Source organism: Chelonia mydas, chromosome 3, assembly GCF_015237465.2.
Source record: "Chelonia mydas isolate rCheMyd1 chromosome 3, rCheMyd1.pri.v2, whole genome shotgun sequence".
Classification (NCBI taxonomy): domain Eukaryota; kingdom Metazoa; phylum Chordata; order Testudines; family Cheloniidae; genus Chelonia; species Chelonia mydas.
The window spans coordinates 160107896-160135146 of record NC_057851.1 but is presented as its reverse complement, the minus strand read 5'-3'; the positions used below and the strand labels follow the sequence as shown (position 1 = coordinate 160135146).

At 41.2% G+C, this 27251-nt stretch overlaps 1 protein-coding gene across 2 annotated transcripts in view; it reads left to right on the top strand.

Moving 5' to 3' along the window:
• KCNK2 (potassium two pore domain channel subfamily K member 2) overlaps nt 1-27251 on the top strand; it is a 206922-nt gene that overhangs the window by 67412 nt on the left and 112259 nt on the right. Inside the window, exons 1-2 of one of the 2 annotated variants that reach the window (XM_037895724.2) lie at nt 10725-12405; nt 14702-15012. In XM_037895724.2, the coding sequence (XP_037751652.1) occupies nt 12405; nt 14702-15012 (312 nt within the window). In that variant the 5' untranslated portion in view covers nt 10725-12404. Of the gene's footprint in view, nt 1-10724; nt 12406-14701; nt 15013-27251 lie in introns of those variants that run through there. The other variant, XM_043543656.1, reaches the window with a different exon arrangement.

Here is a 27251-nt window from a genome sequence, read left to right as displayed (position 1 = left end):
AAAGCTAGAAAAGCAAGAATTTCAGAAATTGATTTCTTTACAATTCTTATATTAAGTGCTGTTGGCAATAATAGTTTATAAAACAGTATATTAGCATCCTTCACAAAGACACTATTGAAGGTAAGCAACCAGTTACAGAAGGCCAGACAGGTACTCAGTTGCTAAGCTAGAGCAATTTAAGAAAAAAAGAAAAGTAGCAAAAAGCTAGTTCTGACAATAGGCTAAGCCAGCCTGATACAGTAGTTTAATTAACCTTGCAATTTCTTACCTGCCCATTCAATTGGGAATGAATAAGTTTTTTGGAGAAAGTGAATAAAATATATTTAGTCCTTAAACCTTATTTACTGAGACGGTAATCCCATTAGAAACGGTATAGATTTTTGTGTCTGGGCTGGTAAATTTTCATAGCTGTTTCATTACATTGACCTAATCTACATATAAAGGCTATGTCTACACGATGAGCTAGGGGTGTGATTCCGCTCATGGAGCTAGCACAGGTATAAAGAGCAGTGTAGCTGCAGGAGCACTGGGAGCAGTAGTGGAGGACTGGCTCAGCTGTGCTGAGTGAAAACCCACCTGCTTGGCATGCTGAGCCAGGCCTCCACTGCCACTACCACAGTTACGCTGCTGTTTATACTCACACTAGCTTGATGACAGCTAGTGCGAGTATGCGTACGTGGGCAAGGGAATCACACTATGAGCTCCTAGCTTGTAGTGTAGATGTAGCTTTAGGCTGCAATCCACGAAAGTACTTAGGTATCCCTGTGATCCACAAAACTCCCTCTCAGCTGCCGTCTAACTCTGTAGGCACTCAAACTTACTCGGCGTCTCGGTGTTTGAAGTCAAAGTTCCCTATGCCCCTGTGTATCGGCCTCTGAGCATGCGCACTGCAGCCTCCCTCTAGGCACCCAGTAGCCTATGTCCTGCTTAAGTGATTCACAAACTAGGGAAGATAGGCATTCAGCTGCTTAGGTCAGATGTGGGAGGTGTGCTCAAAGGTTGCCTAGTGGGTTGGGTCCCTCAGCCAAGTTCACACAGAATGGTCAGAGATGGAGGAGAAGGACTTCCCTTATAATCTTTAGCTTAACAGATAGGGTACTCACTCCAGATGTGGGAAATGCCTGGTTCAAGTCCTCACTTTGTCTGAGGGGCAGAAGGGATCTGAACAGGGATTGGCCACCTCTCAGGTAAGGTTCTTAATCCCTGGGCTACGGGATATTTGGATGTGGGGTTCCCTCAGTCTCTTCTGTTGAGTTTGTTCCATATTAATTAATTGACTAATTAAATATTAATTGGCCAGAGAAAGTATTAGAATGACTCTATAGTCTAGTGTAGTGGTAGGCAACATGCGGCCCGCAGGCCTTACATGGCCCATCAGGGTAATCCGCGAGACAGTTTGTTTACATTGACTGTCCCTGCGGCCTGCACCACTTCCCGCAGCTCCCATTGGCGGGGAACAGTGAAACGCGGCCACTGGGAGCTGTGGGCGGCCATGCCTGTGGATGGTCAATGTAAACAAACTGTCTTGCGGCCCGCCAGGAGATTACCCTGACGGGCCTCTTGCGATCTAGTGGCTAGAGAGGTGACGAATCCCTGTTCAAATCCTTTCTCCCCCTGAGGTGAAGGGGGAACTTGAACTGGGGGTTTCCTGCATCCTGGGTGAGTACCCTGTTCACTGGGCTAAAGGTTATGAGGGAGAGCCAGCCCCCCGCTGTTTTGTTTTAGGCCCTGTATGTGACTTAGGCAGCCAAATGCCTATCTTCCTCTGGTTCGCGGACCACAAGCAGAGATCAGTGCCTCCTTGTTGCCTGCACTTAAGTGTCTGTCTCTGTGAGAAGGGTGGGGCTTAGCATACACCACTCTACTTGGCATCTCCGATTGGCTAGTTTAGGCAGCTTCCGTGTAGTGTGCTAGCTTTGTGAATCCTATTTGAAAGCACCTCTCTCTCCCATTCGTTGCATAGGGAGACTTTATTCAGGCTTCATGGATCACAGTGTTGTTCCTGTCATTTTCTAGTCCCTGCAATGCTCAATATAACAATGCCTAAGTCCCTTTGTGGATCTGGACCTTAGTTTCTTAACTATGTTAGGCCTAAATGTTGCTTGACTCTCCTTGTTGGGTGGAGTGTGTTCACATCTGTGCAAGGATAAGAACATGGGATATGCTTTCCTCATTGATTCCTGCAGTCTGAGTCAATACCTGGATCCTGGGCTGGAGGAACATTCAGTATTTAGTGTTCCCTGTAACTGAAAGTGAAACACATTATGATTCTGTGCAATACAAAGAACTCGTTATTTCTTAACATAGGCAACCGGAGTTGTATTGCAGCTGAAAGGCCCTATCTGTAGAAAATGTGAGAAGGTATTCACAGAGATTGTAAGGCTGGAAGGAACAATTATGAACATCTAGTTTGACTTTCTGCATAACACAGATCATAGAATTTCATCCAGTGATTCCTTCCTGAAGCCCAATATCCTGTGGCCAAAATGCTATGCACTTCTTTAAAAAATGTAGGGGTTCAGTGTCTGAGGATGGCAGCACTGAACAATATTGCTGCTAACCTATTATCTACAAGTGAAATTTACTCCAGTGTGCAATATTGACGTGCAGTACTAAGGTAGCACTTGTCAGAGTCCAAGCGCTTTATGAAAAGTGGGTCTCATTCACCCAGGTTGTTGCAGGGGTTGTCCCTCCCTGTGCCCAAAGAGGGGTTCACTCCCCAGTGAGGGCAGGGGTGCTTATCATGAAGTTAATTGGACAAACATGATAGTCAACATTCTCAGATCTGGATATCTAATGTCAGGCTATTAATGAGAGATGAGGTTACGTAGCACTTCTAGAAATCACAGGCCACATTTATTTAGGCACCTAAATATGAATTTGGGAGCTTATTGTTAGGAATCTAGGTATGAAAACTTATTTAAGTTAAATAATCATTATTTACAACTACCATAGTTTGACCTCAGCCTCGGTGCATGGCTCAGGCCCATACTGGTGATTTAAGAGTTCTGTGCCTGGCATGAGAGTAGGAAGAGACATCCAAAATAACTGGGAGGAGATAAAATAAGAGGTGTCCTTTTAGAACAATCTATCAATGTAATAAAAAAATGACTTCTTCCAAATGCCTTTTGTTGTAGAAAAAATATACCTCATCGTTCCCAGACAGATCTCAATGCAGCAATACACACAGACTACCAGAAATGAGTCTCATATGCACATTTGAAAATACTCCATATATATATATCACAAATGCTGTCCTTTTATAGCTGCTGCCATCTAGCTTGGGTCAGATGCTTTTAAAACATAGAAGATACATAATGTTCCCCTTTTTATATCTGCTCATCAGTTTTCTTTATTTCTGCTAGTGAGTTCTCTGATTTTGCCTGTGTGATACTTTCTTAATAGTGTCTGGACTGTATTTTCTTCTTTTGCATTTGTCTGGACTGTTTTGTGTCTTTTAAATTGTACTTGTGGCTTACTATGTAACAAAGACTAATACTATTTTTGGTGATTTCCAGTGTCATATATTAGGACTGTCAAGCAATTAAAAAAAATTAATCACACTGTTAAACAATAATAGAATACCATTTAAATATTTTTGATGTTTTCTACATTTTCAAATATATTGATTTCAGTTACAACACAGAATACAAAATGTACAATGTTCACTTTATATTTATTTTTATTAAAAATATTTACACTGTAAAAAAACAAAAGAAATAGTATTTTTCAATTCACCTAATACAAGTACTGTAGTGCAATCTCTTTATCATGAAGGTTGAACTTACAAATGTAGAATTATTTTAAAAAAACCCTGCATCCAAAAATAAAGTAGTGTAAAACTTTAGAGCCTTCAAGTCCACTCAGTCCTACGTCTTGTTCAGACAATCGCTCAGACAAACACATTTTTTTTTACATTTGTAGGAGATAATGCTGCCTGCTTCTTGTTTGCAATGTCACCTGAAAGTGAGAACAGGCGTTCTCATGGCACTGTTGTAGCCGGCGTTGCAAGATATTTACATGCCAGATGCGCTAAAGATTCATATGTCCCTTCATGCTTCAACCATCATTCCAGAGAATGTGCATCCATGCTGATGACAGGTTCTGCTTGATAACTAGCAGTGCAGACCAATGCATGTTCTTTTTCATCATCTGACTCAGATGCCACTAACAGAAGGTTGATTTTTTTTTTTTTGTGGTTTGGGTTCTGTAGTTTCTGCATCAGAGTGTTGCTCTTTTAAGACTTCTGAAAGCATGCTCCACACCTTGTCCCTCTCAGATTTTGGACGGCACTTCAGATTCTTAAACCTTGGGTCAAGTGCTGTTGCTATCTTTTGAAATCTCACATTGGAATCTTCTTTGTGTTTTGTCAGATCTGCAGTGAAAGTGTTCTTAAATCAAATAACATATACTGGGTTGTCATCCTAGACTAGCATAACACAAAATATATGGCAGAATGCAGGTAAAAGCATGGAGCAGAAGACATACAATTCTCCCCCAAAGGGTTCAGACACAAATGTAATTAACACTTTTTTTTTTCAACAATCATCATTAGCATGGAAGCATGTCCTCTGGAATGGTGGTCGAAGCACAAAGTGGCATATGAATGTTTGGCATATCTGGAACATAAATACATTGCAATGCCAGCTACAACAGTGCCATGTGAACGCCTGTTGTTAGCTTCCGGTGACATTGTAAATAAGAAGTGGGAGCATTATCTCTCGTAAATATAGACACCATCATAGGACCTAACCACATCAGCCACACAATCAGGGGCTCGTTCACCTGCACATCTGCCAATGCGATATATGCCATCATGTGCCAGCAATGCCCCTCTGCCATGTACATTGGCCAAACCGGACAGTCTGTTCGCAAAAGAATAAAGACACAAATCTGTCATCAGGAATTATAACATTCAGAAAACAGTAGGAGAACACTTCGAGCTCCCTGGTCACTCAATAACAGACTTTAAAAGAGGCAGTTCTTCAACAAAAAAAACTTTAAAAACAGACTCCAACGAGAAACTGCAGAACTGGAATTAATTTGCAAACTGGACACTATCAAATTAGGCCTGAATAGAGACTGGGAGTGGATAGGTCACTACACAAACTAAATCAATTTGTTAGTCTCTAAGGTGCCACAAGTACTCCTTGTTGTTTTTACAAAAACTAATCTCCCCTTCCTAAATACTCACACCTTCTTGTCAACGTTTCAAATGGGCCACCTTGTTTACACTGATCTCATTAACATTACAGAAGTGATTTCCACTCCTTCTTGTCAACTGTTGAGAATTGCCTACTTCCAACTTAAATTGAATTGGCTCGTTAGCACTGACCCCCCACTTGGTAAGGCAACTCTCATCTTTTCATATGCTGTGTATTTATACCTCCCTACTGTATGTTCCACTCCATGTGTCTGATGAAGTGGGTTTTAGCTCATGAAAGCTTATGCCCAAATAAATTGATTAGTCTCTAAAGTGCCACAACGACTCCTCGTTGTTTTTGCTGATACAGACTAACATGGCTACCACTCTGACACCTATAGACAAACTTGTTTCTCTTAGTGGTTGACTGAACAAGAACTAGGACTGAGTGGACTTGTAGGCTCTAAAGATTTACATTGTTTTGTTATGGAGTGCAGTTATGTAACAAAAAAAAAATCTACATTTGTAAGTTCCACTGTCATGACAAAAAGATTGCACTACAGTACTAGTATGAGGGAATTGAAAAATACTATTTCTTTTGTTTGTCATTTTTACAGTGTAAATATTTGTAATCAAAAATAATAATACAGAGTGAGCACTGTACATTTTGTATTCTGTGTTGTAATTGAAATCAATACATTTGAAAATGTAGAAAAAATCCAAAAATATTTAATAAATTTTAATTGGTATTCTGTTGTTCAATAGTGTGATTTGAACTGTGATTAATCACAATTAATTTTTTTAGTCACGAATAATTTTTTTGAGTTAATCGCGTCTTTGCATGAGTAAACTGCAATTAATTGACAGCCCTAATATATACCTAAAAAACTTTTTTGTTTAAGGATTTTGTAGTAGAGATCATTGTAGCTTTTACTAGAGTGCTATAAAATATGTATGTGGCACTTTACGAATGTAAAAGGGAGATTCTGAGCTCTGCAAGGCAAGGCCTTTACTTCCTTGCTCAAGCCAAACTGCCCTTACAGTCAGTGCAAATGTTACCTAAATAAGACTGTTTTGTCAGGCCTAATGCATGTAATAGCATATGCATGTCTTTTTTTGTACTAGTGTAGTCTATCACTGCCTCTCTGTGTGTATACAAAATAGAAAGATCATGTCTATATATCTAGATCATCAATCTTCCAGGACTGCCATGAAAATCTAACAGGGGAATTACATGACTTGTATAAATTGTGATTGAGCCAGCGATAGAACTTAGATCTCCTGCTCTGAACCTAGACTAATTAGGCAAAAATGAAGAAAAGAAACAAAGTTAAATACAGAAGAACATTGGCTATGAATTTTGGAAGCAGCCCCGAGCACCGCTAGCTTTTCTTCCACAATAGAATATTAATTCAAAATAGTAATCCATTTTTTCTGCACACAAGTAATCCATAACTTGGTGACGGACAGTAATTCACATTTATCTGTGGAAGAGTGGCAACAAAGACTTTGTCATAACTGCCTCTTCTGAGATTGTCCGAGGATAACAGATTTGTGAAAGCAAATACAAAAAAATAAGCAAAAAAAAAAAAACTGTTGAGAAATAAATCCCATTAGATCTTGTAATATGACTTGGCAGGGAGAGAGACCCACTGGGAGATTAGCAAACCTGTGAAGAAAAATATAGATTTACAATATTAATTACAACAGCACTTATTTCATGAATTCTAAAACATCTTCTCACTTAACTGCATGTGAATAAGAGTTATGAGAGATGGAAAGAATTGGAGCCCAATTAAGACTGACAACTGCATTGTATGAAAATAGACAGGTATATACAAACATTTTTCTACAAACTGATGATGTGAGATAATTGTTTAGCTGTTTTGCAAATAATTTATCACACTGTAAATCAGACATGTGGGTGTAATAATTACTGTTATTGAGGTGTTACTCCTTGATATCTATTCTCAACGTGTTTTTTCCTCAGTAAAATATTACAATTATATATCGTCTGATTTTAAAGATTGGACATTGGTTGATGCAATGTTAATGCAGTTAGTCTTTCATAACATACATGAGAATTGATGGGCTCATTCCTTCAGAGGGCAAGTAGCGGTGCATTAGGAGAGACATTATAGGAGATGGGAGTGGCTGAGTTCTGTGCAACACCATTTAGCAGCCAGGTAAGTTGGGAGTGGTGCTGATTCCTAGCTGACATAACAGTTTCCAGATTGTGGATGAAGACTTAGGACCGCTGTGATGGGCCTGCCCAATGTGCCCCACTGTACCTTACTTTGGCTCTTTCATTTGGGAGAAAATCCAGGTACAGCTTGCAGTGCACCAAACTGAGCGCACCCCTTTTTGAACTGCACTGTGAGGTTGCTGCCTACACAGCTTCTGAGCACAGCCTATACCCATCCCATCTGCACGTGGGAGGGACAAGCCATAGGTCATTAATTTTTTATTCATGCAGATTTCCATGGAAGGATATGACTAACACTTTAATGGCAGAATATGGCCCCAGCATCCTCATTAGCCATACTTAGACCTGCCAGTGACATCTTAATGTCTCCAAAGAAACTTAGAGACAGACCACTTTAAAAAATGACCTGCTGAATGAATAAAATTAGGTTTAAAATTAACTTTGTAAACCAAGTACAGTAGAACTTACTTATTTTGAACTCAGCTATAATGAAACTTCATTTAAGGTTTGCCATTGACTTCAAAGGGATCTAGGGTCTGGCCTTTTCCGAAAGTCTCAAGTTGCTTCTATGCATTTCAATGAATTTCCACTCCTGCTACACAGACGCTTCACTATGCTTATACCCCCCAACACACAGCCTGAATCCTATACCTAACACACAGCCCATGCTCTAAGGCCCTGATCCAACAAAGCATTTGTATGCTTTGTTGGATCAGGGCCTTAGAGTACACAAAGTATGTGAATAGTCCCATCAAAGTCAAGGGATTTGTAAGGAAATGCATGGCATTTCAAGTACAAATCCTCTTCCAGGTTGCAAAAAGTCAAAAAAGCCACTTCATAACCAGTACTTCAGCATCAGAGCTGCACTCCTGTTCATTGGGAGGAAGATAGTGCATAGATACGTATGCGTGTAGCAAAACATGCCTAGATTCTTGCCCTGCCCTGCCCCCCATCCTGCCTCTCCTGTGTGGTTAGGCCTGGGATGCTGTGTTTCTGACAGGGGTGCCAAAACTCTGTCTTGCAGGGGGAGGGGAGTAGAATTTTCCCCGTAGTGAAATCCTGTGGTAATCCTTTGGGAACACAGAAATTATTAGTGACCAAATAAGTATTAAATACTGCACTGCAAGCCTATTATCAGGCTGAGCAGAGAAGGAATGGGAGAAGAAGTTGCCACAAGCGAGCCGGGAGAGGGCTAAGGAAGAGTCACTAACTTCATACTTAATGCAGTTGCTCTTCATTAAGAGTGAAGGACTAGCCTTTCAGACAGGAAGTGCCCCCACACTTGAAGGGGAATAAAGGAAGTGCCCCCAAGAGATGGGGCTATTTTGGCAGTCAGGCCTTTTCCTGTTACACTGGAACAACTCTGCTTACAGTGATGTATTTTTGTGAAACAACGATTTCCCTACAGATATGTTCTAGTCATATCTATATTTAGATCATCTATAGCTGTTCATAGTATGAATATGTTGTTTGTTTATCATGTAACTTTGACTCCTTCACCTGTACTCTTCCCATCCATCCATCTCTGTTGAACGTACTTTTAACATATCCCTCCTTTTGGGCAGCTTTCAGCAGCCACTTGAATGTGATTAATCTTGCCATTCCAAACTCATGCCAGTAATATGTCCCCTCGCTCTCTCTGTAATTAACATGTAATAGACAAGTTCTGACATAACTTTCATGTACTGAATTACTTCCCTGTGTTGCGCACTTTAGAACTTCGGAGTTTGTGCAGATTCTCCTTTTAGAGTCTCCTGTTGTAACCCCTCCTATTATTTAATCCTGTCCATGTTGGTTGGTGGTATGTTTTGTCAGCAATGGGCTGTATTTGAGTGTGTTTGTTTAGTAAAGTTCAGAACTGCTACAGTCCTGACACTTCAAACTGTTCAAATGTCAGCTTCAACTCTGAGGGCAAAATGGTCACACACAATATTCAAACAATGTGCGGTGTAGGTTACAACAAACACATAGGTCATGATTCTCCAGAATAGATGGAGGAGCTCTAGAAGGCCTCAAGAAAAGGAGTTCCTCTACACAACAATTTTTGTTGTACCCCACCAACAGAAATGTTCTTTCTGGATTTCAAGAAGCATCTCTTAAAAATGCCACATCTGGTAGCATTAGCGCTGAGTGCACAGAAAGTGGGTGCCATGGCATAGCTAGACTCCTTTCTAAGAAAGCAATAAACTTCAGTCAAGAATGTTACCAGTGATTGTCTCAGGTGGAAAATTATAGCTAATTAGTGTATGCAGTTGACATATTGATATTAATTTCCCAGAGACTGCTTCTCAGGTACCAGATTTATGGATACAATACAGTAATTCCTGGAGTGGAGTTTCTTGTGTTGTCAAAATAGTTTCTACCTGTTTCACAGAATGTATTGATTTAGGGCCTGATCCGAACCCATTGAAGCCATTGGAAGGTTCCCACTGATTTCAGATTATGGGCAGTGGATCTGGCCCCGTTTGAGCACTTTGTAAGAACTCAGGAAAAAGAATCCCATCCAAAATATTTAGATAACTAAAGAAAAGCATGTGGTACTATTTTCCATAATATTCCTTACTGTCTCAGCGCTGCGTGGAAGAAAGTGTTCATGCTCGTTTTCCCATAGGGACTGGAAGGAATCCTATGAAATGATTATTTTCCACATGAAAAGAACAGAAAGTATTTGTACAGGCTTAGGGGTAGCAAACCTTTCAGGGGGAAGGTGAAAAGATGGTCGTGTTTTATGTATGAAATGTTCCAAGCGCTAAAGGAAGAGAGCTGGGTCATGTAAATAAGCAGTGACCCCCAGGCTATCTGGATTCTCTACTAAAAGGGGACCTGATCCTGCAAACCCTTGCTTTCCTACATAGTATTAGAGCCCAATCCTGCAACTACTTAAGCTAGTGAGTAATTTTACTGGGGTGACAAGACTGAGTAGAATACTTGCATGAATGAAATTACTTACATGTTTTGTATGGTTTCAAGATTATACTCTTAAGGCAATGAAATGGTACTGTGTGATTTAAGCACACTTTGCAACTGGATTTTTTGGATTTGGCCCAATGTTTCCTATTACTCAGCAACTGTTTTACCAGGCCACAATGGTGGTGAGTGGTCTGCAAAGCTCAGACTGAAACAGCAGATGAGATTTAGAGTTATACTCTGAGTCTTGTAGAGACTTGAACGCCCTAGAGAAGACTGGCATGATGGATACTGCTGCAATCAGAGTTCTGGGGAACTCAGTAATGTATCCATTTGTCCAATTTGTATTATGTCACTTTAATTGGGAGAGGCCTTAAAATAAGTCAGTTCAGTGATAGTGCTTCTGATTCAAGGAGGATTATAGCCTATAAACTATGGGAGGAATGCCATACTTCAGCAGTTTTAACGATACAGCCTTTGGCTTCAAATGTTTGTGACCCAAACCATTATTATTGCTTCTTGACTATTTGTATTTGTTCTGACTTTTTTTTTTTTTGGCCGGGGGAGGCAGGATGGCAGGTGGATGGTAGATATTTATTGCTGCATACTGGCAATACATTTTACCTTGAAGGGGCATTCACCTATTAACCACTTGTGAAATTGACCCAAGGGTAATGTCACAGCTGATAGATAACCAGGAGACCTAAGATCAGTCTGTGACAAACATAACAATAATCTCAAGCCAAGGGCTAAAATCGCAGTGGAAGCAGAGTCTCTCCTTTACAGTGCCGATTCAAACTGGAAGCAAGCAGAAGCCTGTGCATGGTATGGGAGAGGTACCAAGCGGTGACTCTCTGCTCCCAGGTGATAAACTTCTCCCAACAAAGTACCGACTCGGGAGGTTACAACGCAGATCTGCGGAGGAGGAAGAAATAGACGGGGTCCCCGCGATGTGAGAGTCGCTGCACTCAAACTTTCCCAAGCCTGGCCTGAGGGCTCTCTGCTCGCTACAGTGATATTTCGTCCGGTTCAAAAGTTCCCTTCTTGGGGAAGCTGTGGGAGGAAGATCCCCTGGGGGCCGTGGCGAAGACCAGGAGCAGGTCTTGTGTCTCAGTGGTGGGGGTGGGGGTTGGCTTTTCCTCCACCCCACTGCTCTCCCCTGGGGGCTCCCAAGTCAGCGCCCACCAGTTTGGGATTTATCTTTCCTGCATGGACCGCTTTTCTTAACCTTCTTCTCCCCCCTTCATCCCTGCAGCATCTGCCTCAGCCTGGTCTTTGCGCTGCCGAGCGAAGGGGCCGGGTGGAAATGCCGGGCAGCTCATCGAGATGAGGGTGCAGCTGCCCCTGGCGCTGGAGCGGGGTAGAGGGAGGAAGGGGGAGACGCACCCAGCGGCTGGGATACACCGGGGGAAAGAGAATGAGGAGAGGAGCGGGCGCCCACGCACACGCACACACACACAGGCGGAGAGCAAGGAGACACACAAACACACACACAGAGTTCTCGAGGCGCGCAGCTGCACCCAGAGTCAGGCACCCCACGCCCAGTGCCTGAGACAAAGAGTGACAGAGCGGGGCACAGACACCGCGTGAGAACCGGGCCCCGGGGCTGAGATGCACACGGGAGAAAGCGGGGCCGAGAGGAGGCAGGCCCCCGCCCACACTGACTGACAGCGGGACGCGGACACACACACACACACAGAGAGACCGAAAGACACAGACACACTGAGATTGTGACAGACACGCCTCGGAGACTGGCAGCCACACACCGAAAGAGGCTGATACACACACCTGGCGCCTGAGCGAGTCACACACACAGGGTGATCACACACACACGGCGATCTCACACACACACACACGGCGATCTCACACACAGACGGTGATCACACACGGCAATCACAGGGTGATTTCTCTCTCTCTCTCTCTCTCACACACACACACACACACCCCGTGATCGTACACACCCCTCCAGTGACAGGGAGGACGCCAGGCTCCGGTCCGCGCGGAATCTGAGCTCAGCAGCAGCAAACCCGCCCTGGGTCTGGTCCTTTTCTCTCTCTCTCTTTCCATCTGGTCAAACGGCACCTACCCAAGCCCTGAAAAAATGCCTGCCCGTGAAGCGAGGAGAGGGCGCCGGGTCTGTAAATAAGAAGTGAGTACTGGCACAATGGCGTGTGTTTCTAGATCAAAGTCTGCCTGAATGCTGCATGCTCCCTCGCTTTCCCAATGCCTCCTCGCAGGGGGGACCCAGGGCTGCTCAGTCCCTCTCTTCGCCCCTTTCCTTCCTGCGCCTCCGTCCCGGATTTTGCAGGCTCGGTTAAACACCCGCCTGCCTTTTGTTTCTAACACTTCTCCTTTGTCTAAGGTGGGTGTAGCTCCCCCTGTCCGGGAGGGTCGGGCTGGGCTCCGGGCTCCCACCCGGACCGTTTCTCCAGCCAAACCCCGCTCTGCAAGGATGCCTTTTGCAAGGGCTTTAAACCCAGCGCATCCTTGCGAGCTGGCTGCTGCGGAGAGGAGTGAAGGATAGGGGCAGGGCCCGTTCTGGCTGGAGCGTCCACGTTTTGCCCCTCTCGGGAGTGTGAAAATGTCCTTGTCGACTGCATTATCCCATCTCCTGGCAAGGTGGATGGGTGTCAGCAGGGGGCTGGGAAAGTTGATGGGAGGGATGCAGAGCATCACTGGGTGGATCAGTTTAGGGCGCCTCGCAGCCATCCTGTTCTCCTTTGTTAGCTGCATTCAGCGGGCTTCAGGAGTGTAGCAGGAGAACTGGGGGGCAGGTCTGCCCTTCTTCATGGTGCTAGGATTGTGTGTGTCTGGAAGTGTTGAAGCTAGGCAGAAAGAGGAGCAGTTTCCTAGTCTACAGCACGAGGCTTGGTGTAGCCTGAGGTGCCCCCAGTTTTGGGTTTGGACAGCGGGTCATGATAATGTAGTAGGAAAAATTCCGACTGGCAAGGGGAGCTCTGACTGAAAGGAAAATGTGATGGCGCTTCCGCCCCCCCCCCCCCCCCCAACACAAATCATGTCAATCCCAGGAGAGAGCAAAGCTTGGAGGAGCAGTTATTAAATCAGGTGTCCTTTCCAAATTTAGCCACACACATCGATTTTTGTACAGGGGCATATCAATAGCCTCATACAGTATTCCATGCCCACTACACTTGAAGGGTATTTGCATTCTGGTCTGGTGCTCCCGGTTAGTTAGAACCAGATTCTAGTTTTCTAGTAGCTGAACAGTAACTATACCACAGCTGTGCCCCGAGTCAGGAGCGGAGCTTTTTCATGTGGGGCTGCCTGTTCATCCTCTAACCCTCCCCCCCAGGGTTCAGGTCCACTGTATTAATTTCCTAGGTCTGCCTTTCTTCTGACCTGTATTGCACGATTCTTTTAGAATGTGAGTTCCTGTAACCCTGTAGGTTAACCTCCAGCGGGTGCTCAAGAGAAGATCCTATCCATGTGGAAAATGACACTCCCTCCCTCCTCTGGGGCATGCCCAGCTTCCAGAGACCTGAGAGAGAGACTTTTGAATCTACATTTAGAAGTAGGCTATCCCCACAACAGCTGAAAGTGGTGTTGCAGCCATTCAAAATATATTAATCATTTTAAATATAGTATTGTTGTTGCAATCTTCCCTCAGGAGACCTTTAAGTGTACTTGATGTGGATTATTCTTATCTAATTACTAGTGTAGTTAGGTGTAATCACATAAGTTATGGGTCTACTTGATAACACACTCAGGTGATCATTACTGTCCCAGTGGGTTTCTTGTGCAGTAAACAATCAAATATCCTATAATAAGATGATTGACTTTTCCAGTAGGCATGCACATGTGTTCCTGGTATTTTCTAAAAGGGTATAGTCAACACTTTCAAACTGTTAGGATTAATAATGGATTATTTTTATAGTTACCTGTGTGGGGGGAATTTGGAAGTGAACTGCAAATATTCTAATGAGTGTCTGAATGCAGAGTTGAGGGTATGTAAGACTTAAGGAAAGAGTCCTGTTTTCCTGATAGTTTTTTAATGCTGAACTAAAATGTAGTCTGAGAAGCATATTAGCAATGCCTAAGATTATTCAAGATGTGAGGACGCTCTACTGAAAAATACCTTTTTATACTGATTCAAAGGAACACAAGAAAATAGGGAAAATAGTGCATGTTAGAACTACACTTGCAGAGTATTTATAGAGGACATATATATATAGTAAACAATGCAAGTGTGTGTATGCATGTGTGTACATATAAATAGCATATTATTAGTCCTAGCAGTTGCTGAAACCAGTAATTCTATAGTAATATAACATGGTGTACAAGTGAAATGCATTTATAACACAGCTATCTATGAACTCTATTTTGAATTAATAGGATCTCTGTAATCTTCTGGCAAGAAGGGTGTACAGCTAAATACACCTCTGTCCAACGCTGTCAACATTAACATTCTTTTTCTGTTTTATTAGTGGCGGCACCTGACTTGCTGGATCCCAAATCTGCTACTCAGAACTCCAAACCACGGCTATCATTTTCTACAAAACCCACAGTGCTCTCGTCACGGGAGGAATGTGATTCGGCTATTAATGTTATGAAATGGAAGACGGTCTCAACGATTTTTCTGGTGGTTGTTGTATATTTAATAATTGGAGCTACTGTCTTCAAAGCCCTGGAGCAGCCACATGAAACTTCCCAAAGAGCCACCATTGTGATTCAGAAGCAGACGTTTGTATCTGAACATTCCTGTGTAAATGCATCGGAGCTCGATGAACTAATTCAGGTAATTCATGCAAAAAACTTGTTCCTATGTTTTAAAAGAATGAATTCTTCTATAGCAATGGTTCTGTAATAAATGGGACACTGCTGTATCAGCATGTGGGCTGCAAATGTAGCAAGAAGTCTAACTTAAGACAGAAAGGTTGGCAATAGCATTTTCAAATGAGGCTTCAATTGAAAAGTCATTGATGATTTTTTTATGTTCAGTGTGCATTATAGACAACTTTTAAATTGAATGCACCTGTGCTAATTAAATGACTATTCATTAGCAATATGTATTATTTAATAGTTCACAAAGGAATGGGTGTATTGATTGAGCTAAGTTACTGGCTTTGTCAATATTGGGAAAGCAGAGCATGGCCAACCATTACCTTAAGAAAGTTCAGATTTATCATTACTTTAGCAAACAATTCTCTCTTTTAGCTGTACATTTCTTTCCACAGTTTTTTGTTTTAAATACAGCAAAATAATATTAGCTAGCTATTTCCATTACAAATCTTGATTTTTTAATTTTTTTCCAACATTGAAAGGCTACATCCTCAGCTGGTATAAATCAGTGTCACTCTGTTGAAGTCAGCTTACACCACTTGATGATCTGGCTCATCATAGTCTCTGGTGTTTCAAATTGCACCGTGAACTCAGGGATTGTACCTTATAACTGGAGAATTGCAAATTTAGTACTTATATTTAAGAAAGGAAAAAGGGTGATCTGGGAAAGTACGGACCCATTAGTTTGGCCTCAATTGTATGCAAGGTCTTAGAACAAATTTTGAAAGTAGTTAAAGACATAGAGGTAAAAAAGGCAATTGGGATAAAATATGACATGTTTTTACAAAAAGTAGATCACTGAGAAGATAACTGATTTTCTAGACAAAGGAAATGCATTAGATGTAATCTACCTGGATTTCAGTAAGGCGTTTGATACAGTTCCACAGGAGAAATTATTAGTTAAATTGGAGAAGATGGGGATTAATACAAGAATCGAAAGGTGGGTAGGGAACTGGGTAAAAGGGAGACTATAACTGGTCATACTGAAAGGTGAACTGTCTGGCTGGAGGAGGTTACTAGTTGAGTTCCTCAGGAATCATTCTTGGAACCAATCTTATTTAACATTTTCGTTAATGACCTTGGCACAAAAAATGGGAATGAGCTAGTAAAATTTGTGGATGACACAAAATTGGGATGTATTGCCAATACAGAGAGGACTGGAATGTCATACAAGAAAATTTGGATGACTTTGAAAATTAGAGTAATAGAAATGGGATGAAATTTAATAGTACAAAGTGCAAGGTCATGCACTTGGGGACTAACAGCTAGAATTTTTGTTATAAGCTAGGGACGTATCATTTGGAAGCAACAGAAGAGGAGAAAAAAAAGGATGACTATGTACTGTCAAAATGATGCAGCTGTAAAAAAGGCTAATGCAATTCTAGGCTGCATCAGACGAGGTATTTCCAGTAGAGTTAGGGAAGTGTTAGTACTGTTATACAAGGCACTGATGAGACCACATCTGGAATACTGTGTGCAGTTCTGGTCTCCCATGTTTAAGAAAGATGAAATCAAACTGGAACAGGTGCAGAGAAGAGTTACTAGGATGACCCGAGACCTGGAGAAGCTACCTTACAAGAAGAGACTTGAGGAACTTGGCTGTGTAACCTAACCAAATGAAGGCCGAGGGGAGATCTGATTGCTCTCTATAAATAAATCAGAGAGATAAACACCAGGGAGGGAGAGCAGTTATTTAAGTTAAGGGCAATATTGGCACAAGAACAAATGAGTATAAACTGCCATCAATAAGTTTAGGCTTGAAATTAGATGAAGATGTCTAACCATCAAAGTAGAGCCCTGCTGTGGGACTGGGATTCCATAGGACTCGCTGCTGTAATAGTGGGAGCGGGTAAAATGTTTTGTTACGGGTGGGATTGGGTGGGTAAAAAAATCAGACTATGGTATTTTGTGGGAAAACATTAAATCTCTCATCAGTTGGTCATAAATAGAATTTCAGCAGTGCAAAGCAAGTTTTTCTTTTTTATTAAATAAAGGTTTTAATACTTAAATTTAAGTGAGAGATTGAAAGAGATTAATGTCTATTATAACAGGAGTTAAAGTGTTTTTTTACATGGTTAAAGCAAGATTTGTTTTATTCTTTTAGTGGTAAAAATTGTGTCTGAATTCCATTTATATATATAACATATTAACCAACTGTGGTGAGGTGGGTTTTTTTGGTAGCACGGGGGAATCTGTCTCTGTTGTGGGATTTGCAGAATCTAAGGTTTTTGCAGATGGGAGTGGGATAAATATAAAAGAAACAATGCAGGAGCAGGTGGGAGTAGATATTGCAGGGCAGGATGGGAGCGGGATTAAAAAAATAGTCCCATGTAGGGCTTTACATCAGATGAGTGAAGTTTTGGAACATCTTTCCAACGTGAGTAGTGGGGGACAAAAATCCTAACTTGTTTCAAGACTGAGCTTGATAAATTCATGGAGGGGATGGTATGATGCGATTGCCTACAATGGCATGTGGCCAATCTGCAACTGCTATTAGCAAATATCTCCAGCAGCACTAGATGGGGAGGGCTATGAGTTACTAGAGACAATTCTTTCCTAGGTGTCTAGCTGGTAGATCTTGCTCACATGCTCAGGGCCTAACTGATCACCATATCTGGGCTTGGAAAGGAATTTTCAAGATTGGCAGAGACACTGGTTTGTTTGTTTTTTTGCCTTCCTCAGCAGCGTGCGGCCTGGTTCATCTGCTGGTTCGAACTAGAATAAATGGTGAATTCTCTGTAACATGAAGTTTTTAAATCATGATTTAAAGACTTCAGTAACTCAACCAAAGGTTATGGGTTTATTAGAGGAGTGGGTGGGTGAGATTTTGTGGCCTGTGATGTACTGGAGGTCAGACTCGATGATCATGATGGTCCCTTTTGGCTTTAAAGTCTCCCAGACACTTGTTTTACTGCAAATTTTTAAGGCAGAGGACTGATTTACCAAAGTTGTTTTTCGAGTATGTTATTTTTTTAAGTTAAATTGGTAAAACATGGAAAATTTTTATAGTTTGAGAATTTTATTTTTTAGTCAAGTTGGGTTCCAAAAATGGTAGCCTTTTAAAGTTATTGAAGCTATTACTTTCTCCCTGCACCCTACAATACTTTTTTACTTTAGAGCAAGTTCTTGTTGTGAAGTGTCGTGGTGCTGAATTGTCACTCATAGCTAGACATAGTCCTTCCTGAACACAGCTGAGGTATGTTTGGCCTAAAAGTTATGGGAAGACAATGCTATGCACCTTGTTAGGGTAAATGGAATACTTCGTACCCCACTGCTGTCAACCTGGTACCTTTGAACAGATACTAAATTACTGAAGAAAATAACCTGGCTTTTCTGAGTATGTCTGATTCTTAATACAATTTTTATATAGCATTTCTTCAGTTCTGATTACTCTATGTGAATACAAAAATAATGAGTGTGATGAAGAAAAAGTAGTCACACCAGTGTGAATGATACTTTAGAAATCCTCTAAAGGATATGTGTCTGAAAATAATGCATACTACAGTATTAGGTAGCTGTAATGGTTAGTTGTATGTGAAGAAAATTACAGAACATACACATTACAATATTCTCTTTTGTCTTTACCTTTACTTCAAACTATAGTGAAACACTAAACTTTTGATTTTGAATTTAGTGCTCTAGATATTCACTCTGATTTGTCACTAGCCAGAGCTCGGACAACTTATGATGCAAGGGTCTTCCAATCCAGATCAGTTCTGACCTGCATAATTTGGTTATCCTAGTTCTGGGACAGTCTTGAGCATCAGAAGTTTCTAATTGGGGTCAATCCTACTAAATTGTGAAGTGGTTTGGTGATATGAACATATCAGGAGGACTAGATTGAGAGCACAAATTCAGCCTAGAAAGGATTTGAATTTGTGTTTACCCAGACAAAATTCACTAGCCTAATAGTGTCCATCTAGTTTCTCTTTTTCCTAATAAAGGCTTCTCTTTGCCATGTGACTTGTGTCAAGGTTCCTTCCCACTCTGAACTCTATGGTACAGATGCGGGGACCTGCATGAAAGACCCCCTAAGCTTACTCTTACCAGCTTAGGTTAAAAACTTCCACAAGGTACAAACTTTGCCTTGTCCTTGAACCCTATGCTGCCACCACCAAGCGTGTTAAACAAAGAACAGGGAAAGAGCCCACTTGGAGACGTCTTCCCCCAAAAATATTCCCCCAAGTCCTACACCCCCTTTCCTGGGGAAGGCTTGATAAAAATCCTCACCAATTTGCATAGGTGAACACAGACCCAAACTCTTGGATCTTAAGAACAATGAAAAAGCAATCAGGATCTTAAAAGAAGAATTTTAATTAAAGAAAAAGAATCACCTCTGTAAAATCAGGATGGTAAATACCTTACAGGGTAATCAGATTCAAAACATAGAGAATCCCTCTAGGCAAAACCTTAAGTTACAAAAAGACACAAAAACAGGAATATACATTCCATTCAGCACAGCTTATTTACCAGCCATTTAAACAAAAGGAAATCTAACGCATTTCTAGCTAGGTTACTTACTAACAAGTTCTAATACTCCATTCCTGTTCTGTTCCTGGCAAAAGCATCACACAGACAGACAGACCCTTTGTTCCCCTCCCCCCCCACCCGCCCTTCAGCTTTGAAAGTATCTTGTCTCGTCACTGGTCATTTTGGTCAGATGCCAGCGAGGTTATTTTAGCTTCTTAACCCTTTACAGGTGAAAGGGTTTTGCCTCTGGCCAGGAGGGATTTTATAGTTCTGTATACAGAAAGGTGGTTACCCTTCCCTTTATATTTATGACAACTTGTTATAATACAATATAACGCACTCAGGCCACGGTATCAGAAAATATCCAAAATACCCCACAGCAGTTCTTTTGTGGTAACAAGACTGTATTAATGCCAACTATTCAGCACCTACAGTTTCCTTGGCTGGCTTGAATTCCTGGAAGACTGTCTTTTTACAGTTTCATGGGAGGGTATGGATCACTCCAGGGTACTGAATATGAATGTATTCCACTTTTCTATATGTTTTGATATGAAGCACGAGAAAATGGACAAATGTTATTCAGTTTAGGATATATAAAAGGCTAATGAAATGGGACACTCTCATCTTTTTGGTGAAATAGCTGCCTAAGAACAATGAACTGGCTTTTGCTAACAAATGTTAGGGGTGGGAGGGAGGGTCAGCCCAGTCCAGTGGTATCACTCCTGCTTTGGCAGAGAGATGGATTTAATCATAGAATCATAGACTTTAAGGTCAGAAGGGACCATTATGATCATCTACTTTGACCTTCTGCACAATGCAGGCCACGGAATCTCACCCACCAACTCCTGTAACAAACCCCTAACTTATGTCTGACCTATTGAAGTCCTCAAATCGTGGTTTAAAGACTTCAAGGTACAGAGAATTCTCCAGCAAGTGACCCATGCCCCACGCTGCAGAGGAAGGCGAAAACCCCCCAGGGCCTCTGCCAATCTGCCCTGGGGGAAAATTCCTTCCCGACCCCAAATATGGTGATCAGCTAAACCCTGAGCCTGTGGGCAAGACTCACCAGCCAGACACCCAGGAAAGAATTCTCTGTAGTAACTCAGATTCCATCCCATCTAACATCCCATCACAGGCCATTGGGCATATCTACCTCTAGTAGTCAAAGATCAATTAATTGCCATCAATTAATTTTTCCATCTCTAACTTCCATGATTCAGTGCTGCAAACCATCTTAAGTGGAAACCATGCCAGTTTTCTGCTCTGTATCCTGTAGTATAAACCTGCCTGAGATGAAGTACAGCAATGTGTGACCCTCGGTGCTGAATCAAGATGCATAACGATTTTTGAGATATTGCCTAAGTCCTGAAGGCATAAAACATGCACAACCATAGGCACAATGGCTCTGCAGTCAGTGGGGTTAGGGTTCAAACACTGGATGCCAACTTTCGGTGCCATTTTAGGCCAGTCTAGTGTAAATCAATATTACAGGCAATATCACCTGGTACACCATATGTTGTGCATGGCAACAATCAAGTTGGCAGTGTACAGCAGCATGTGATGGGATGTGTGCCTTTTAGAGGGGAGCTTGCTATTATACTTTATACTACCTTTTAGTGGTCCCTATAGGAAGAGGCACAAAAAAAGCCAGACAGCTGTTCATTTTTTAGATTAAAACCTAGGGTTTCAAAGTTTCAGTTGAGAGGGTCTTTAAAAGGGACTCAGCTATTATCAGGAGAGAAAAAGATGGGTTTGCTGAAGTCAGGATGGAGAGCTCTAGGGATGCAAGATCTGTCTTGCTTATGTTTTGTTCAGTTTTTTTAAATCTTGTTTAGAGTTTGCAGACTACTAAACTGCATGAAGGGAATGTGGCCAGAGACTTTGCTGCTGTGTCGTTTTTTGGCTGAACAAAAGCTATGTAAATAACCTGAGAGGTGTTTTTGTTGTTGTTGCTCAGTCTGAGCATCTTGCGCTGTGTGGTAGGGCCAACTTAACAAAGAATTGCCATACAACAGAATAAAAGTGTTCTCTAGCAACTGGTATACAAAGAACTACAGGAATCAGAGATAGAAAAAATCTATTTAGATCTAGTGTAGGATTGTTCCCTATAGTATACCAGCTGCTGAAAATTTGAAAATGTTTGAGGCAGTTTGCAATCTCAGATGCAAAGTACCTGGTAGAATCCCCTCCTGTACTTGTGCACACATGCTCAGTAACAGAGTTTTGAAGACATTCGACAATACACATCTCTAATGATCAGCCTATTTTTGGCCAATCCTCAGGTGAAACTATAGTATCATTATATATATACATATACACAGTATTATTATAGTATCATTTTATATATATATATATATACACACACACACTTTTTTTGGTTGCTTTTGTTAATATGTTGAGTTCTTGCTCCACACAGACAATAAATGGAAGTGCAGAAAGTCTGTCTGTGGGGAAAGGTGAGTCCGACTGAATTGTGTAGTCAACAACTTCCTAACATTGTCAGTATTCTTATTTTATATCCAGTATTCTATACCCTACAGAATATATACCTCTCAGAATATAAAAATGAGAATGTTCAACACACTTGTCTATTGGAAAAAATGGATTGGCTTCCCAGCCCATAGGTTGCTTCCTTACTCTAGAGTTATTCCTAAGAGAGAATGAAGTCAGCACTGCAATGTATTCTGGGATGCCTGAGTAGAGTGAGAACTTGGCAATAAGAGCTCTACTTTGTCATCTCCTGCCAAAGAGAAAATTGATTAGAGAAATGAGAAGAACTTTTTATTTAAATGCTACCCAATTAAGTGAAGCTCAGCTTCTAAGGTAGGCCCTTATAAAATAAAACCCAACAAAATCTGTTCATATTCAGCGGAAAAGTAATATAACACATAAGCATTAAAATGTTGTAAATAAAAGAAATGTCATCCCTTGGTTAAAATACCTTAGACTGGTGTGTCCCAACAAGTGGGGTGTGAGCCAAAGCGGATTGCCCAGGGCTGACTGCTGGGTTGCTTCATAGCGGTGAGGAACAATCAATCTGTATGAATCCTAGGAGCCAGCTAGAGTGAAAAAAGATATTTTGCTCATTCCTTCCTCCCTGTTACATTCTGCCTTCTCCTCTACCGCCTTATGCCTGAACAGAGCACAGTGTTAATGTGCCTATTGGAGCCTGCACAGACTGAAATAATATTGCAGAGAAGTGTGAACTGCTCCAGTCATCTCAGTATGTTAATGCTGAAACCTATAGATTACACTTTAACTAAATGTACCTTAAGACTTAAAACTAAAGATGTCAGTAATGTTAATGACTATATTTCACTGCTGATTCTTTTAGCAGACACATCCTGCACATGTGCTTATCCCACATCACAAACTGGTAGGGAATGTAATATCAAAATAAACAACACGGGGGTCAAAGGCACTGAGTGTAGTATTAATTTTCTTATTTAATTCAGGAAAAACCTACTTTTTAAAATGTAAATGAAGATGCCACAGAGTCTCGTCTGCTGCACCAAAGTGCCCCTGTAGTGAAGGACTCTGCCACAGAATTTTAAATCCAGCTTGCTCCGAAGTATGCAGGTTCTTCCTGAAAACTGAGTTCCTACAAAATATGAGTTCATGTTTTTAGAAATATTTTGTGAATCACCTGGATGTATCTAACCTGAGTGACTATGACCCCATTCCCACAAGGTGATCTGTATGGTGTTCCCCATGAGATCCACCTCCGCAGATTAGCTTGCAAGGCTAGGGTCCCTGTCATCATATTTCCATAACCTATGTCTGTTTTCACCCTAACCTTGTGTTGCTTAAAATCTCCCTTGTCTATGCATTCACCATTTAGACTGTGAACTCTTTTAGGTAGGAATCTGTCTTCTCTTTGTCTTCTGAGAAAAGCCTCTTATGATTGTGGGTGTTATAAAAATAACTGGAGCTGCATTCCTTGTGCCTTAACTTTCATCACCAGAATGCCAGGATAACTGCTTCCTATGTGATTAATTTCCTCTTTAAAAATATTTGACACTTTAAACACTTATTTTAGCTGTTTTTACTCTTTTTTTGTAACTAGATGTAACTAGAATATATTTTTCGTTACACTGCACCTCTCCTTTAGTTGACTTTCTGTTCCATGCATAAAATGTTTCACATCTTGTCTCTTAGTCCCAGGAAACCAATGCTGTTGCATTTTCTGAAGGGTGTTCTTTAATTTTAGCCAGTAGGCTCCTTCAGATGCAACCTTTCAGATTCAATAGAAAACTATTATGCAGTTAAAATGATTAAGTAGGATTTCTTGTTTCTCTTCCAGGTATTAAAAAGCTTAAAACTCTTCTTGCTGTGTCATTTCTGGAGCTATCATAATATGTCCCTGACTGAGACACAGGGTTTGTGTAGGTCCTGAAATATACTTTGTAAATCTGAGATTCATAAGCTTGATTTATTAAAATTAGATCATTTATTTTAACCACAAAATTAAGGGCACCATTTCTGTGGGATATTCTATTTTGCACAGCTACCATGCAGGCAGTTTTCTTTTTCCAGGGGATTTAAGGCGGGTGGTTGTTAACATTGATAGCCCCACACCACACAAAACAACACACCGTGCTCTGGCTGGTTCCCAGCTTGCAAGCAGCAGGTGTTAGGCTTGAAAACCTTGAAAGACCTTGTCTATAAAAAACTGATGCTGCAGGATATTCTTTTGGCAATTCAAACTGCAATTGCATCAGTTTTTTTATATACAAGGCCATTCTGGAGCACTTGAGAACTGAAGATCATAAGGAAGTGCAAATATCAAGGGTACATGTACCTTCTTTACTGAGTGTTGGGAACAATTTGAGGTGTCTCATTTAAGGCAGTTTACACATGGAAGCCCAGGTACAGGACTTTGTGCCTCCACCTCCATGCATGCCCCTGCCAGTCAAAGCACTTCAGCTCATTCTTAACTGTAACCATATGAGTTGTCCCACCGTGTTGAATTGTGGCCTATTTCTATTTTTCTCCTCTTGTTTCCCCACCTTCTTGTGTTCCCTAATTTCCATGCAGGTGCCTCTCCCTTTCCTAGATCCTGTCTACTCCATTCTTGCTAAAAATAAATTTCTGGATGCTATTATCTGCTTCATTCCATAGTCAAGCATGCCATCTCTGCCTGTATTCCTGATGCACAACACCATAGCGTAGAGGAATCTGCATTATAGGCAGGGCTTGGACTTGATCTGCTGTAAAAGATCCCTGTCAACAGTCTGGTCCAGTCCCTATTTCTGAACGGACCACAAGTCTATTCTGAGGGGATCCATCTGCTGAATCCAACATGCTGCTAAACTCCCTGTGTCTAGGTAGTGCCTCATGACTATTCCTAGCATTGGGTCCCTTGTTTATGTACTGCCAGGAACCACAAGCTACTTTTGATTGCTGAGAAATCAGTGGGAACAAAACAGTATGTTTTCTCTATTTAATCAGAAAGATATTTTAAGATGGTTTCACTTTTATCTCTGGATAGATAGTCAAGGATTTAACTATTCAACCGGGCTAGTGCAGTGCTAGAATAGAGCTGTATTGTTTCTAGTTGAAACAATACCAGTTTGTTTCTGATGAGTACTCATGATTATATACTACATCGTTTCATAAAAGCATAGTAGCTAAAGCAGACAAATGCAAATATTCACTGCTTGCATTCAATACTACTTGCTCCATTTTTGCCTTACTGAAGACACTGCTTAGGGGAACTCTGGAACTAGGACAGTTGTCTTGTTTTTGTACAGGGGGAACTTGCTGCTTTAGAAGGTTGAAACTTTGTCTCTAGTTTTAGCTGTCAGTTCACACAGTTGTGTATGGTAGGCTATCAGGCAAACCTGAGACAGCCTCTCGATACAGATTCCTATATGATCCCAATGTGTTGCAGTATGAAAAGGACAAATTAATGACTGTGCAATGTATTAGCAAGAAAAAAGTTTCTAAAATTACTGTATAAAGGGAATTCATAGGAACCTATTCCCTATCACCCATGTCTGTATAGAAGATGCGGCGAAACCCATGGTGCTGTTGTCTTACATGAACTGGGGGAACCTTAAACTGATCCTGAGCCAGTGCAAGTTAGTAGAGGCCAACACTCCTCAGGCAATTTCCAGCAGGATCTTGTTCATATGGGTATTCATATTGCCCGTGGAATGAACTATTTAGCCAGAAGGGAGGTCACTCACAAAGACCTGGCTACTAGAAACTGGGTCATTGATGATTCACTTCAGGTTAAGATTACTTACAATGCGCTATCCCGAGACCTATTTCCCATGGATTATCATTATCTGGGAGATAATGAAAGCAGGCCAGTGTGGTGGATGGCTCCTCAAAGCTTTGTTAACAATGAATTTTCCAGTGCTAGTGATGTGTGGGCATTTGGAGTAACACTGTGGGAGTGGATGACTTTGGGGAACATTCCATATGTGGCTATTGACCCTTTTGAGATGGCTGCATAGCTAAAGGATGGCTACAGAGTGGATACTGAATTTAAAAGAGTATTCAAAGTTGACAGTGCTTTGTTTTTGGCACTGCTCGTATTTCAAGTAGAAAAGCTACAGACTGAGTTTTCAGGCAAAAATTCAAAAAGTTCCTCAGTGACTTAGGAGCCTAAGTCTCAGTTTCAAAAGTTATATTGGCACTTAGGAGCTCGGCAACTCACGTAGGCTGCTAAGGTGGTTATATTGCTTTTGAAAATGGGCGTTAGGGTCCTAAGTCACTTAGACACTTTGGAAAATTTTACCTCAATTCTCTTTACTGCCAAGAAATATAACACAATGTAACCATGAAAAAAAGAATTAAAGAACAGTAAGTTGTGAACAAACTATTCTGAATACTATTACTGTATTTATTAATTATTATTATTTTATTATTTTATATTATGGTAGCACATAGAAGCCTTCAACCAGTCTCATTGTGCTAGGCACTGCACACAGACATAATAAACAGAGAGTCCCTGGCTCAATGAGTTTACAGTCTAGCGGCACCATATGATGAGACAATAACAGATGGATAAACAAATAAATTGAGGGAGGATAAGGTAACCAGAGAAACAGTCCTAACTAGCTCAATAAGTGGAAATGTCAGCACACCAATGGCCTAGCTACTGTTGAGTGGTTTATAGGCAGTGCAGCAGAGGTGAGTTTTAAGTCAGAATTTGACTTACGGTAACACAGAAAAAATAATTTAGTCTACTAATCTGATCACATTTTACAATTTATTTTACATAGTAAAGTTAAGTCCGGGAACCTTCCTGTTAAAATCTTGTAAACCATCTCAAGAGGCTGAATGGAATAAATTGGAGTCAGTGATGATAAAAGTACAGATTATACAGAATTTCCATGATTCTAACTTTTTCAGGCTAAAGGAAAGTGATACAGCACCGCTAGAGATACACAGACTTAATTACACCACGGGATAAGTAGGGCTGCGCCAATGAAGGACAAAGTTGACAGGAAAAAAAAATTGTAAGTAAAGATGACAGTGTCATGCCAAACTTATGACAAATGAAATGACTATGCTTTCACTGTTATTACAGCAAGGCAGCAGTCAAGGGGAAAGGCAGAAGACTGACAAAATAAAATGGAAAACAGAATCAAAGATAAATAGGCATTGGCAATAAATATCTTGCAATTTGTATATTAAGGGTGAAATTCTGGCCCCAGTGAAATCAACAGAAGTTTTATACTATTGTTTTAGGTCAGTGATTCCCATATTGTC